Genomic DNA, 15,425 nt, shown 5'->3' on the forward strand with positions numbered 1-15,425 from the left:
TGAAAATTATCAAAATATTAGAGTTTAGTTCATAGGCATATTTAGCAATATCAATGTTTTGTACGTGCAGTTAGCGGGAACCACGGCTAATTGGTAAAATGGCTTTGAAATATTTCTATACACGACTGTAGCTATATGCAAAAATTGAGGGCTGAAGGTCTGTTCTTCAGGAGGCTATAATATCAGGAGAAAACCTTAAAAGCGTAGTCTTTTAACACCTTCTGCTACAGCTGTTGCTAGTCTCTTGTGCGCGATTTGTCCAGGGGTTTTCGTGGACTTACTTTAAAGAAACACAGGAATGTCCCGAATGGCTATATTTTGGAAGCGCGTTTCTTCTGTGTATTCTAAACAATTATATTATTTGTACTCCCCGAGTGCTTCTGCAAAATGATATCTCGGATCTTGGCCTCTCGCAGCTGCAGAGATGGATCTGACTTGGTTGACTGGTCTCACGGCCTCTAAAAAGATATTGGCGCAGCAATACCGGGCTCCCCTGGCATTTATTGGGTGCTGTCCAATCTTAATAACTATGACCTGCGAGGCTCGGAGTGGGGAGGCGGACCCCATCAAGTCCTTATTTTATATAGCCTCTGTCGAACACTAAGGGAAGCGTGTTTTATATCATTCTGTTTTGGTCCCATTTTGTTCCGTTGAAACTTGAAAATTCAGAAAGAAAAACCTTTCAAATGCTTCTCTCCAGCTGTTCAATGCGATGCGAATAGACAGATAAGATGCATTTTAGTAGGCTAAAGTTTGAAAATCATTCAAAAATGAGCTGAACTCTTCTTCAGACGTTGCCCTATCAATTTTGTTTGCGATGGGATAAGACATTGATTTCCAATGGGAGTGAAAACAATTTAAGGATAGCCTCAGTCTTGTACTAACGTACAATTTTTAATAAGTAACCAACTTTGTATCTTTAACATTTTTAACTGAATCCCTTGCACACAGACTCCCGCAATTATCTCTTAAACCTCTGTAGGTTTAAGTACGTGACAACATCTACATCGGCTCAAAATACGTGCTGCCGGGGCGGTATGTGTGAAATACTGTTCCACGTAGGACAAACATGAATCTTAAGAACACTTTATCAACACCAACCAAGGAAACTGGACTATTGAAAAAGGGTGTCCTTTGGGATTCCCGCTGCATATTTCGTCAAAGCATACTGCTCGCTCAATGGGCTGGTCGTTCGTACCCGGTAGTAAGAGTGACAAAGGTTTCACAGGCGCCCACAGTGCCTTTCATTTCGCAAAGAAGCTAGATAGGTGCAGAGGGCATTCGGACAGTCTTGCTCGGTTTGGTTGCTAGATAAGCACCCGGCTGCTTTGAAAAAATCCAGGGTATTAGTTTCAACGTCATGGCACGGAGTGGCTGTGACCCAGACCATGGCCATGTTCCACAACCCCCTAAAAGCACTTCTTTGTAGATAAGGGGATCATTCAAATCAAACATGAATGCGGATAATATTCCTTGTTGTTGAAAAACAGACTTTTAAAGAAAGCCGAAAATCTTCCCCAAGTAGATCCAATCCAAAGCCATTTTTCACTTTCACGTTTATATTTCATCTTTGAGAACTTACATGGGTGCAGTGTATTGGAAGAACATTCGAAACGTAATACAGAAAGTAAAGAGCACGCACGCAAGGAGACCTTCCAAATGAGCTCAAATCGTGATCTGTTCGCCTGCTTTTCCGAAAACTGTTTGAAATAACGGTTTAACAAAACTAATGGTACGTGAGGGGAACTTGTCTTTCAAAATACTGTACTTGAGTGCCCTCTGTTGGCTTAACATAATCATTGCATTCAGGTACAAAAAAACCCAAACATGGATGAGAACGCATGTGTCCCTTTCAGTTCAGTTTATTTGTCATATGCACAGGTGCAATTAAATGCTTATTGCACGTGTGCTCCAATAGAAAGACATCATAGGGATCACCAAAAACACAAACATAGAACAACAGAAGCAATAACAATAAGTTAAATAACACACAACTTAAAAAAATGACGAACAGTGTATCCTTCCTTTCATCCATTAATTTTCTCCCTGCTTTATCAATATAAGGATGCGGGGAATCCCAGAAAGAAACAGGAGAAAGGCTGGCTACACCTTGGACGGTGCGGCGGTTTATTGTAGGTCACACACGGACACTCACCCCAGGGCCAGTTTTCCGAGGTGCTAATTAATTTACCAGTGTGTTTTGGACAGCCGGAGGAAACCGGAACACCCAGAGAAAACTCCACGCAGATAGCATCCCAAAACTTGAACCCAGGGCCCCTTCGCTGCGCAGGGAGGAAATCTAACCACTGCGCAACTGTGCAGCCTCCGCGTAGAGCCATTCCGTGTCCGAATGAACTGGAGAAGTCTGCAATGTACGTGACTTGGCCCGCTGCCGTAATTCGGTGACTCCTGAGCTCTAATGTCAGTTCGTGTCTGGCCAATAGCTTCCCCCAATTTATTTGTTTCACGGGATGGGGGATTCGTACAGAGCGCACTATGAGGTATTAGATTTAATACACTCGCTAATAAACGTTTCAGAAGACTGCGCCAAGGTAATCGAGAACGGTTTTCGTTATTTAGAAAAACCTTGATTTTGATTAGATACATTGTTTGGCAACTGATTTTTGTAATAGACTGCTGGAAGTATTGAATCGATACCAGATAGACTGTGTTAACAAGAACAAAATACAACATCTGTATTGTTGCACATTGGTGGTGGTGGAGGGGAGTCCCCATTACCTGTAAAGCGCTTTGAGTGGAGTGTCCAGAAAAGTGCTATATAAGTTTAAGCTATTATTATTATTATTATTATTATTATTATTATTATTATTATTCAGAAAAGGAAAGCTCAGCTTTGTGGACGAACACTATCATGTTATGTCGAGTATTGAAGATACAGTACTCAGTTGTAAGAAATAATACCCCGCGAGGTGGCGCTCTATTCACGAGACAAAAAGGCTTCTAGCATTTGGTAAACTGAACAAAACTGAATTATTTATCTGTTTTAAAAAGACGCATAATAACTATCTTGTGACAATTGTGAAAATGTAATGACGTTTAATAGCCACGCCTGGTGCTGACCATCAATATTTAGGGAGTTCTGTGGTCAAGGTCTATATGAACAATAAAACAATACACTGGTTTCACTTAAAAGTCTTATCGTGACTATTTTTAACAACTTTTCATGTCCTACAAAACTGATGAAGTATGTAACAGCTACCACTGACCGAAACTTTAACAAGAGAGCAGTTCAAACAATGTAACATAAACAAAAATGTTAATTTTTATTGCTGCTGCTGCTACTGCTGCTACAACAGTTGTTGGGGTTATTTAGGATTTGTCAACCTTTCAAAAATATTTGTTTTCATTTGTATTGAATTAAATCATAGCGTCCAAATTATTTTTTTATTCGGTGTCTGACAACAGTAGTTTTCTCTTGCAGTTAACATTTCTGTAAGTTATCAGTTGGAAAGTAATACTATCTTTTTTTTTTCCTTCCGGCAAAAGAAACATATACAGGCTACAACACTATGTCGCGATGATGTCACATAGCCCGCAAATGGGGCAGTGCTTAAAAGCAGCTGTTAACTGTTGCATGTAGACGTATTTTGCAATTCCGCTAAAGCTGTCAAGTGCAAGAAGGTCGGGCGGCTAAGTGCGAATTTGAAAACGCAACCAGAGGAGTCTTTCGCTGAGGGGGGAAGATAACGCGATGAAGAAGACTGGTGAAGTGAAAGACACAAGTTGCTGAGATAAGATTTTAAAACTACCACTACTTCTGACCCTGCACTACATTTCGTGGGTTGTGTTTTGTCGAACACATACAAACTTGAATGGATTAGAACACAGTCCGTGGCTAAAAAAAACCCCAAAACAATTAAACAAAATGCAGAACAACACCAGCAACACCTGCAGCATCTCAAATACCACAGACCCCACAGCAAATCGGCAGTCGGTTGTGTACTGCGTGATGCTCTTTACAACAGGGTTTGTCGGCAACACAATCGCTCTCTGGATCCTTTACCGACACAAAACCAACACCAGATACAACCATGTCTCCGTTTTCTACGTGCTGGTCACTGGTCTGGTTTGGACGGATTTACTGGGTAAAATACTGTTAAGCCCGATGGTAATGGCTTCTTACGCGCTCTCCAAATGTCTGACGGACCTCAGTGACCACCTGTGCCAGACCTTTGCCTCGTTGATGGCTTTCTTCGGCTTGTGCTCAATGCTCATTCTGTTGACTATGGCTCTGGAGTGTTTGCTGTCCATCGGACATCCTTACTTTTATCAGCAGCACATCACTAAAAAGAGAGCGCTCCTCTTTCTGCTCGGGATTTATGCGATCTGTTTGGTCTTCTGTTTGATGCCCGCATTCAAAATCGGCAGGTACAGGCAGTATCATCCTGGGACTTGGTGTTTTATCAGCATGAGCGAGACGAAACCGGAGGATAAGGCGTTCTCAGTTCTGTATGCCACACTAATATTGGTGATGATCCTGGCTATCGTGGTGTGCAACATCACGGTGAAGATAAACCTGTTGAAGATGTACAAACTGTCCCGCCGGCAGAACAGCTGGAGCGCTTCTTTCGATGTAACAACAGGAGAAGGGACTTGTCAGCCGCCCAAGAGCCGTCATCCCGAGGAGTTAGACCACCTCATTCTTCTGGGGCTCATGACTTTGATCTTTCTCATCTGTTCAGTCCCTATCACCGTAAGTAAGAAAACGGATGAGTACATTTTTATTTATTTAATTTTGCAACTAAATTACAATTGTTTATTTTTGGAAGAATCAAAGTAAAACAGTTTTTAAATATATCAAATATTGTTTGACGCCTGGTTTATTCTGAATTCTGTTTATAGCGTTTTAGTTTTTGTTGGTTTTCAGTCAACGTGATCATGTCGTTTGCTTGTTCATAAAGTTTATGTAATTTTCTTAATTCCTACATAAAGTCGCCTTTGTATCGGGGGTTAAGGCAGATGTTTAAATACAATAAGGAAGCGAGATCATTTATTGGAATTGTCTTTTTGTGTGAAAAGAATAGGACATGTTATACCTATTCATTTTCAGCTATTGGGGTTACCGGAAACCTGTGTGGCAACTTGAATTTTCTAGCGGATTAATTTACATTCGCTAGAAGAAACCAACTATGACTCACTATTCTTATCAATGCCATCTGTTAATCTCTGAAGTAGTGTCCTTTTATCATGAAGGAGAAGTATGGAATTCAGTGTGATGTCCCAGTTTTAAAGACATCAAGCCCCACAATGAATTGAAAACCTTGTGTTCAAACAGGCAGCGCATTGTTAAATGTGTTAAATTCATCATCCCTTAAATGCACTTTAACAAGTGAAATCGAACCTAGAGTATTAATAAGACGCTCATCAATGCTGATGACGATCGTGTTTTTTTCCTTTAATTTAGTGCAATTTGCTCAAAAAACAAACTTGCATTTTTCAACTTATTTTCATTGGTATACTGTAACAATTGTTGGCTGAAGAGAGGTGGAACAGAAATCGTTAATGATATCTAACATAATTATGTTATGGTTCAGAACAGAGCGAGTCTCCAAAACTACATGATTTATGGTACATTGTATTTCAAAAATAGATTATTTTCAGGCTTCTGTTTTTTGTTTATTCTCTAGGTTTCTTCTCGTAGGTCAGCCCGCAGAACGTGTATTCCATTGTACTTGAATAGACTTCCTTCTTTTGCCAAAGTCAGGCAATATTACAGACAGAAAGGCTCACAGGGGGGTTGCACGGTGACCATTCAAGTTCACAATATCTAAAAAAAGTACATCTTAAATAAAGAGCATTTTTAATAAAAAAAAAGCAACTCAATTCTTTAGAGGCCGTGAACCCTCAAGTTTCAGCAAAATATTACAGAATATTGGATTTTGTTACATCACTAGATTTCACAGAAGAGCCTGGGAGTGAGGCAGGATGTTTGCATTCAGGGTGTGGGAACTCCTTAGTTATTTTGATATGACCGTACTCGACCTAGTGAAATCTGAGTATCTTCATATCCCTGTTGGTGCTGGTTAGTAATAGACCCATTGGCTTGTAACACCTTATCTTTGTCAGTCTCTTTCAAAGAAGTGTTCTCAGTGTTTTGGCAGGGTCGTCTGCTTCTGCAGTCTAAAAGGGGCATTCAAATGTTTATGTTTAACAACAAATACATAGACATAGCCTAGACCTACAGTAGCAAGAGACAAGGTACATATTCAAAATAAAACCTGGTATATAAATGGTATATACTGTACATACAGTATACAGTGTGTGCATAAAGCATATGCATATATTTTAGACAATGAAAATGAAAGGAAATGGTTGATGTACTAAATGAATATTTATTAACAAAATATCTAGGGCAGTAGACAGATAAAGCTGTATTGGACCGTATCAGCATAGAAGAAAGAGAAGAGTTTCTGATGCTAGAAGCACTAAAGATTAATAAATCACCAGGGTCCAGTGGTATCTTATGAAATTGTTAGTGTTCTGAACAAACAACAACAGATATGATGTATTTAGTTTTTCATATGACTTTTGATAAAGTTTCTCATAAAATATTAAAGTCGGAATACAGGCACTCAAACTGGGGTTATCAGTCAAGTACGGCAGGGATATGTACTAGTATACCTACTTTTCGTGATTTATATCAGTGATCTACTGTAGAGTCTGGAATAGTAAACTAGTCAAGTTTGTAAATGATACCAAATTAAGAGGATTATCAAACACTGTAGAAACAGAAAATTAAATAGAATTTGTCTTTTCACATACTCCAACTTGCTCTCCATGAGACACACAGACAGGGAGAGAAGCTTGGGGTCAGAGCACAGGGTGAGGCATTTATACAGCGCCCCTGGAGCAGTTGGGGTTAAGGGCCTTGCTCAGGGGCCCAGAGGAGGAGGATTCCTCTACCAGCCACAGGATACAAACCGGCTGGAGCCTAGCCTTGCAAACAAGGGGCATTATACACCCTGCTTGTCCATCAGCAGACAGACAAAAATCACAGACACACCTAGAGCCAACTCTCCCAGAAGTCAATTAATCTACCAGTAGCTTCTTTGACTCTGGAAGGGAACCAGAACACCAGGCGAAAACCCACACAAACCTGGGAAGAACATACAAACTTCACACAGACAGCACCCCAGGTCCAAAACTGAACGCATGGCTTCAAGCACTGCAAGACAGCAGCGCTAACAACTGCACCACTGTGCCACCCACATCAGTTCGATTTTTTTAGACAATGTGGGGAAGCAATTAAAATTTCAAACAAAATGCTAGGATACATAGTAAAAAGTGCAAAAATAAATTAAGGGGTGTTATTGTATAATGGAACAAGTAATAGGTTTATTCCATGCTGAAAAGAGAAGAAAGGAAATACAACGTTTCAGCTGTGGAGCCTTCTTTGGGTGTAATTGTATTGTTATTGTATAATGTGCTAGTGAGGCCTCATTTAGAATATTATGTACAAAATAGATAAGATATGTATAGAAAAGATATTGCTGCTCTGGAATCCATCCAGAGAAGGGCAACCAGATTCATTCCAGGGCTTAAGAGAATGTCCTACACTGACAGGCTGAAGGAATTAAACTTTTTTAGTCTTAAACAGAGACGGACACAAGATGACCTGATACAAGTATTTAAAATCCTCAAAGGCATCAAGAAAGTCAACCCAGCAGATCCTTGTTTTGCATCTGAGATCAGACAATATCAGTATATAAGTTGGTAACACCGCTGTCACAACAAGGACAGAGTATATAAATATATATGTGTGTGTGTGTGTAATATAGATCATGATATTGATATATTAAGTTACATGTATGAGGAAAATTTAAAAATAAATAATAGTGAGCTGCCAATTGATCTAAAACAAACATCAGGAATGCTTATATAAGTATTTACTTAATGATAATGATAATAGTAATTTGAATAAATGGGTTGGAAACTATATTTCCTGCGATGGACTGGCATCCCATCCAGGGTGTATCCTCCCTTGTTCCCCTTGCTTGTCCGGTTTGGAATTCCCCAGGACACTGTATCAGATAAAGAGGTTTGAAAATGAATGAATGGACTTGTTGGGGACTAAAGATAAAAAACCTAAGTATAAACACAGGCTGCACCACTTATTATTGGTAATTATTTTAAGCATAGTTCATGCATAGAATTCAAAAGGAAACTTGTTTCTTACTCTGAATATAGTTTAAATGCAAAAGACTTACAATTACAACATTTTTCTTACACAGTAGAAATTGTTAGATCTGTAAATTAATTAAATGGGAACATGGGAAGAAAAAGTTGATTCAATTTAAAATAACTTTATAACATTATGAAAAAGATGAGCAGTTGTTCTTCTCTTCACTCACAAATGTGTCTTTTGCATGAAACTTTGGAAGCAATAAATCATGCGCATGTGTGTTATGGCCGAAAAATTCATTCCACATTATGAAAAATGCCTGTTTCAGCATTGCAAGGTGCTATTTGTGAAAGGTTATGCATTCACATAAATTGTGTGCAAGTATAAGGTGTCACGTTATCTTGAAATCTTGGCCCACACTGATTTCAGTAGCTTAAATGCAAATAACATTTCACAAGTATTTAGAAAGCAGCCCTTCATAAACGTGAGTAGTATGTGTGTCTTAATTAAGAGATGCATGTTGGTGTGATGCTTTCTACTTGATAAAATTAGGCCTGGTCACGTTGTCTTTTTGTGTTAAAAAAGCTTTTTATACACGCTTGCCCATAGTTTCTGCTTGTATCCTCTTGTGTGTGGATTGTGAAAAAGTCTGAGAAAGGGTTAAATTTGTTAGAGGTGTCTGCTACTACCTCTCATATCTGTCTCAATCCATACACGTATGTCAGCTTTACTATTAATAATACATTTAAAATGTATCATTACAGAATATTTCTGCCTTTCAATAAAATATTTACTTTACTTAAGGTCTTATCTCCTTCCACATTGACAGCTAGCTTTTTATCATGTGGTATATTTGCAGTATATACAAAAGGTAAGGTAAAAATATTTAATTAGGTGACAGTCTGAATTTATTTGGGTGTAGTACAGTATGTGTAGTTTGTTAGCACAGCTGGCTTTCCTGATTGAATAAAGAAGTGACTGTAAAAATGAAGTATAAACTTGATGATGTATTAATAAACTTTCAGTTAACATTCTGCTACAGGAATTTGTAGATAAACATATTAACCTCCTGTCCTCAACTTACTATTGAGTATCTGTCATTTGTTTTAATTAAAAGGTGATTATGTTGGGATGACTGGAATCAATTCCTGGTACTGTTACAAATGGCTTAATTGTTCACCTTTGCTTTCAGAAGTTTTATTCAGAAGATAAAACAGAGAGAAATGGTGATATTATTAAAGAGCGCTCTTCAGTGTCAGTCCATATTTGTTTCGATTAACCATGGCTGTGTAAACAACAAAATGGAGAGGAACCTAAAACATGGATAACACACTTCCTCATAATTTTGTAAAAGCAACGTAAATGCAACCAGTGATTTTGATGCTATTTTCATGAGACAGATTGCTTAACAAAAGACAGTTAGTCTTATTTTAAAGACTAAGCATTGGACATCAGCTATTATATTATTTCATATGATATCAATAAATGCAAGGAATTAATATGTATCAGACTTGACAGGAAATATCACACTGAGTCACTGAAGATAGGTAACTGAATGAATAAATGCAAAAGCTGACAGGCCTCTTCATCATCCCCGAATCTGCTGTGTAACGGTGAGAGGCAAGACTGTCTGCCCCTCGTCCGCGAAGTGCGACTCTGATGTCACGGACGTCCAAAGGGACTCACCGTGGGGAGCAGGAGAGCGGAAAAAGACCCATATGCGTAGCGGCGAGACAGGAAAAAAGGCCTGGGCTCATTAGTGCAAAGAGTTCATGAATGCCGTATAGAAACCTATGCCCTCAGGGAGCGGACGTGGGGCGCCCTGGTGCTAGGCGGGTCTCAGGACATCCGAACATCAATGCTGAGCGAGGACGGAGTGAATGACCCGGAAATATATAGCCCAAGGGAAAGAGAGGGACCGGAAGGACAGCAGACCGGAAACTAGGGACAGGACAGAGAAGGAGCGCCCTCTGGCTGCAGAGGGCATGACATCTGATCCACGCCTCGGCGATGTGGCTTTCTTCCAGGTACGGGCCTACATTGGAGCCTTCAGCCCAGGAGAACCCAGAGCCGAGGAGGAAGAAAAGGACCTGAACGCTCTGCGGTTCCTCTCCGTGAACTCCATCGTGGACCCCTGGGTCTTCATCATCTTCCGCACCTCCCTCTGCCGGACCCTGGTGCACAAGCTCGTGGAGAAGCTGTGCCACAGCCAGAGGAGGCGCTCATCTCTGCACCAACAGGAACCGGTGTCACAGCAAAAGGCGACAGAAACATAGCCCCTACTCTCCCGAGGAACTGAGGTGCTGTGTCTGGAAATAATATGTATATGTGTGTATGTGGAAGTATAAATATAAGCATATATGAAGAACAGTAACAGGCCATCAAGCACATTTTACTGTGAATAGATATGTAATAGTGAATTGTTTTGGGAGAGGGAAGCTTTTGGACACTAGAGCCAAGTCCAGTCAATCCCTTAATTGCCCAGTCACCTCTTTGTGTTTTGTGGAGAATGGGTAAAAATCATTTAAATTTTATACTGGCCAAAGTAGGCACAGAAAAACTGAGTTTTTCTCAGATTGTTGGTGGTCCAAACCACGTTTTTTACTTTTGTTTGTGATGCTCCTCTGACCTAACACAGTGAGCTGTTCATAAGAGCAAAACTGTGGTGTTAAGCCATTGTTGTCTGTGAATGACGCCACTTGTTAGAGGACAAGTGATGACAGGTAATGCTATCAAGTCATCATAGTAATCTAACCAGTGAGTTTGTCCGAATGGTCATGTCCCACACCATCCATCATGAACAAAATTTGAAATGAATGTAAGAAAATAATCACACAAGCTGCATCACTAGACAGAGGAACAGAGGACACAACCTCTGTTCCTCCCTGTGGCAAAACCACCGGTACTCACCCACGTCCACCCAGATGTATGTATGACATACATGCTTTTTCCATTCATCCATCTTCAGTAACCATTTCTTCCTAGAGGGTTGTGGTCAGCCAGAACCTAACCCGGCAGGCACAAGGCAGGAGTACATTCTGGATGTGACGCCAATCCTTAGTTGTACATTATTTTATTATCAGACAAGATGAAGACCATAAGACATGCATGCAGAAGCGGTCGTCTTCCCCAGGTTATCTTGACTGGAAAAAAAAATCATAAAAAATAACCTTTGCCATTGAGAGAAATGCAAAAATAAATGGAAATGCTAAAGTAAATGAACAGTGGCAGGGCACATGGTTCTCATTCTGGCATTAGGTGAATGTTCCAAGATTCATGACAGATTATAGTGAGGATAAGCTGCTTTACAGACAGTTGGAAAGTTTCTGGGAAACGTTTACTGAACTTTCACTAAACTGAGCAACAGAAGATTGATTGCTGAAAAAATGTGGTACTATTTAATTTTTCAGATTTTGATTCAGTTCTTAGCTATGTATACTTTGTGAATGTGGACATTTTTTGCTATATTGATAAGCAACAGGCCTGCTGCTTGGAACACTAATATGTTTAATTTTTGTATTTCAATATATAGTTGAAGTAAAAATGGGAAATGAACTTACTCCTTTCCAAAACATCACTAACATTGTTCTGTGTGGTCTCATGTCCAAACATTACTTGAATTGCTGAATTTCACTTTACCCACCCTTTTACATCTCCATAGTCAACTTAAATATGTTTTCAATGGACAGATTAGTTAGCAATCCTCATAGGCATCACAATCCTGATAATTAGACCTTTAAACAACGCTTACTGCTTGTTAGTGGATTTGAACAGGACTTTACTAACACGCTGTACAATGTGTGTATAGAATGTATAAAGCAGTAACACCTAATTGATTTCACGTTTACGATTATGTTTCACGTTCTTGTCAACATTATGGCATTGAGATGCTTTTGATGCACGAAGAATTATTCTATATATTACAAACGTGTTATAAAGCAGTCTTTCAAAGATCATGCCTGTTGTGGAGAGTTAGAAAAGTACACAGTATAACTAAAAACAATATGGGGCTCTTTATCTCCATGTCATCTTTCTCTGTTCTGGACAGTATGTTTTATTTATGGCTTGTGAAAACAGATGTTTCGGTTCCATAGCTCCTGGCTGTTGTCAAAGTTTGTGTGAACTTAGGTGCAGACTCAGTTTGAAATCTTTAGACACAAAGATGTGATGACAATTCCTACCCAAGAATACAGAATCCCTTACCATTCTGTAGATAAAAAAGTTAGATAGGTCACCGCAGATGCGATCTACTTACTTGATGCCAGACGCAAAGACTTCTAACTTGGGTATGTCTTCTTATCTCCTTATTTTGTCATAGGCTCTCTATTCCCCAAAGCTAAGGCTGATCACCATTTGACTAATGTTATGATTTTGTTTATCTCGCATTTCCTTTGTCATTAAAATGGTCATTTGCCCCTGCTTTCAGTAAACTGTTACTCTGAGGCTGTACCAGCCCCATGCCCCAGCCAACAAAAACAGACATGTGGTTTTGATACCTGCAGTGAAGGGCAGGACAGTTTCTAATTTGATATGTGTACAACATTGACATCCTTTACAAGTCCATTCAGACATTCTTAGATTGTTAATATCTCTGCATGTGGCATTAACCCTCCATATTAACTCAATATTAAACTCAATAATTATATATCACATGAAATAATGGCATCAAGGGTCTGTCTGACTGAGGTGCCACAAAGCTACAGTTGTCCCAGAGTCATAAATGGATCAACAAAAATCCAATTTGTCCAAATTATTGTTTTTTTCCCCTTTTGGAACATTAAAAAAATGGAGCCGAACACACACAGTTCTGCTTTGGAGCAGCAAGATGTACAGTAGCAATCAAGCAATACTTGGTAAATAGCATAAATCATGCAAGAATGTTTATCAATAAGGCTTTTTGAAGTGTCTTTCATACTGTCTCATTACTAAACAAAACATTGTTGAACTTGTCTTTTATTAGCAGAAACAAACCACGTGGAGCTCAAGAAATCTGTTTAGTTGTATTTTGTGTATTTTAGTTAATACAGAAATGAGGAATTGGCTGGTAAAATGAATATTTCTGTTTGTGTTAGTATGTTGTACAATGTGAATTTAATGAATATTCGTTTCAATGCTGACATTTCACAGTTATGCACAGTATAGTTTAATACGTGTGTTTTTGCATAGATTATTCTGTAGTGCTAAAGATGTTATCTTTTCTGTTGTAACAGTCTTAAGTATTTATTAATTCCGATTCGGTTAGGCAATCACACTGAGATTACAGCCTCTTTAAGAAGTAAGACCTTGTAAAAAAACTGTATCCGGTATTTAGTTTGTGAGAGGAACAGAAGGGAGAGGTGGAGATTTCTCTGTTACAAAATATTTTTTGTTGTTATTGCGACTTGCTGCTGTTGTGAGTTAATTTATGTGATTTCTGTAATGACTGCACTGAATATTTACTTCTTGTTGTGTGATATATTAAAAATATATTTGATTTTGCTGGAGAATATAGCACTGTGTTTTATACAATGTGATTTTTGCAGGTTTAGAAAATGAGTTCTTAATTACTTAAATTACAACTTTAGTTGAACTAGTAATTTGCTTCACTAAAGGTTTAGTGTTCCATAACATTATGGAGCTTTAAATTCCTGTTTGGAATATAGGAACTTTTGTAATGCTGTTATACCTGTCACAAATTAAGCAGCTACATATTGTTGCCAAGCTCCTAAGAGTGACAAATGATTGTTTCTTTTCACATCACATGCAAAACACAAATACAATTTTAGTCAAAGGACAGCTTCCACTAATAGCTCCACAGGGGCTTCCATTTTATAGTTCAAAAGTGATGCTTTTGAACCACTAGAGTTCCATGGCATTTTTTTTTAAAACCACGAAATGTAAGGCTATTCCATTTCCCACTACAGTTAAAAATAGGTCTAGACTCACATTGTGTGGGAAGGAAGGTTAGATCAGATACCCAATAATATTTTTCAAGTTATGTTAAACATTCATAATTCTTGACAGAATCAGCTCATATTTGACGATGTTTCTTTTGATTTGAAAGATGTTTTCTTTTTCAAAGCAAATTGTTTTACTTCTGTATATCACACACCCACACTCAACATAGAAGCTGCTGTGCTCTTCTAAGCCTTACAAAGAAGAGATGATGGAGAAGATATTTCTGGCATTTTTTTATCATTTAGTATCAGTCCCCTGAGTAAGTATCAAGAGTTTGATTATTTTGGAGGAAAAGGCGTTTCACTTACTTTTTAATCATTTAAACTGCCTACAAAACCTTGTGTGTTTGCTGTCCCCATCAAGCAGCAATTTAGAAGACAAAGGTTTAGATGTACTGTAAGATGCCACATTAGTGTAGCATGTTCAAGTGTTCTATGATGGATGAAGTCTCTCAGGCTGTTTTAATTAGACAGAAAATAACAGGTTTTACACACTCCACATTTCATCCAACTACTTGCTTGTCTGTGGGTGAATGTCAGTGATCTGCTGGCATTTTGGTTATATGAGCAATTTTGTGAAAATGACAAAATCACAAGTTATTACTTCACAGGACATGAAAATACATTGTAATTTACCTTGGGAATAATGGCAGATATGCAGTTTGATCACAGGATAGTCAAGTCCAAACAGTTCCAAAAGGAAATGGAAGATTCATTGTGATGTAAAGACAATGTCAGCATTTCGAAAGAAGCTTCCTGATCTCGAGATTTCATACATTTGAGTAAACATAATACAAAAGACATACCTTTGTTTCCCTCTGTAACTCCAGTGGCACAACAGTATCTGTCCCCACAAAGCTTCTCTGTTGTTTAGCAAGCGAAGAAGCAGAACAGATCAGGAATGATCGCTGGCAGCTCTGAGGTGAGGTGTTGGTACGCACCTATCACAAGACTGACTAGCCCAGGGGATAATTGCAGTTGTCTATGGAATAATGAAATATGTAGGAAAAAATGAATCTTGTAATTAAAAAAAACAATTTTATACAATTAATCCTTTGGAACTGAGTGGCATATTTACAGCTGTACCTAGTGGTTACATAACAGATTTAAAAAATGATTGAAACTTTTACAGTAAGTATGTAATTTAAAGATCTTGTTGAAAGAGGGGTTTTTGCAAGTACTGTGCAAGTCTAATCTAAATCTCTAATCTATTCACAATTTGTAATCAGGCAAGACACTGGAAGCGGTCAAAAATACAGAAATGTAAATTCTATATCTTGTTGTTTCTCAGATTTACCAGTTTAAGAAGAGAACTTTACAGAAACCCTGATCCAGACATTATCTTA

At 38.6% G+C, this 15,425-nt stretch overlaps 1 protein-coding gene and 1 long non-coding RNA gene across 2 annotated transcripts; one reads left to right on the forward strand and one right to left on the reverse strand.

Moving 5' to 3' along the window:
• Window positions 1-3,564: 3,564 nt before the first annotated feature.
• Window positions 3,565-13,629, forward strand: LOC102698082 (prostaglandin D2 receptor-like). Its single transcript, XM_006632486.3, has 2 exons — window positions 3,565-4,714; window positions 10,171-13,629. Exons 1-2 carry the CDS (start codon window positions 3,887-3,889, stop codon window positions 10,417-10,419), a joined length of 1,077 nt encoding a protein of 358 aa, XP_006632549.1. The 5' UTR covers window positions 3,565-3,886; the 3' UTR covers window positions 10,420-13,629.
• Window positions 10,282-15,050, reverse strand: LOC138241025 (uncharacterized). Its single transcript, XR_011190230.1, has 3 exons — window positions 14,886-15,050; window positions 11,054-11,286; window positions 10,282-10,371 (listed from the first exon to the last, which is right to left on the reverse strand). It is a non-coding gene; the product is annotated as an uncharacterized lncRNA (long non-coding RNA).
• Window positions 15,051-15,425: the final 375 nt, after the last annotated feature.

The sequence above is a fragment of the Lepisosteus oculatus genome, chromosome 8 (assembly GCF_040954835.1).
Source record: "Lepisosteus oculatus isolate fLepOcu1 chromosome 8, fLepOcu1.hap2, whole genome shotgun sequence".
Taxonomy (NCBI): Eukaryota; Metazoa; Chordata; class Actinopteri; order Semionotiformes; family Lepisosteidae; genus Lepisosteus; species Lepisosteus oculatus.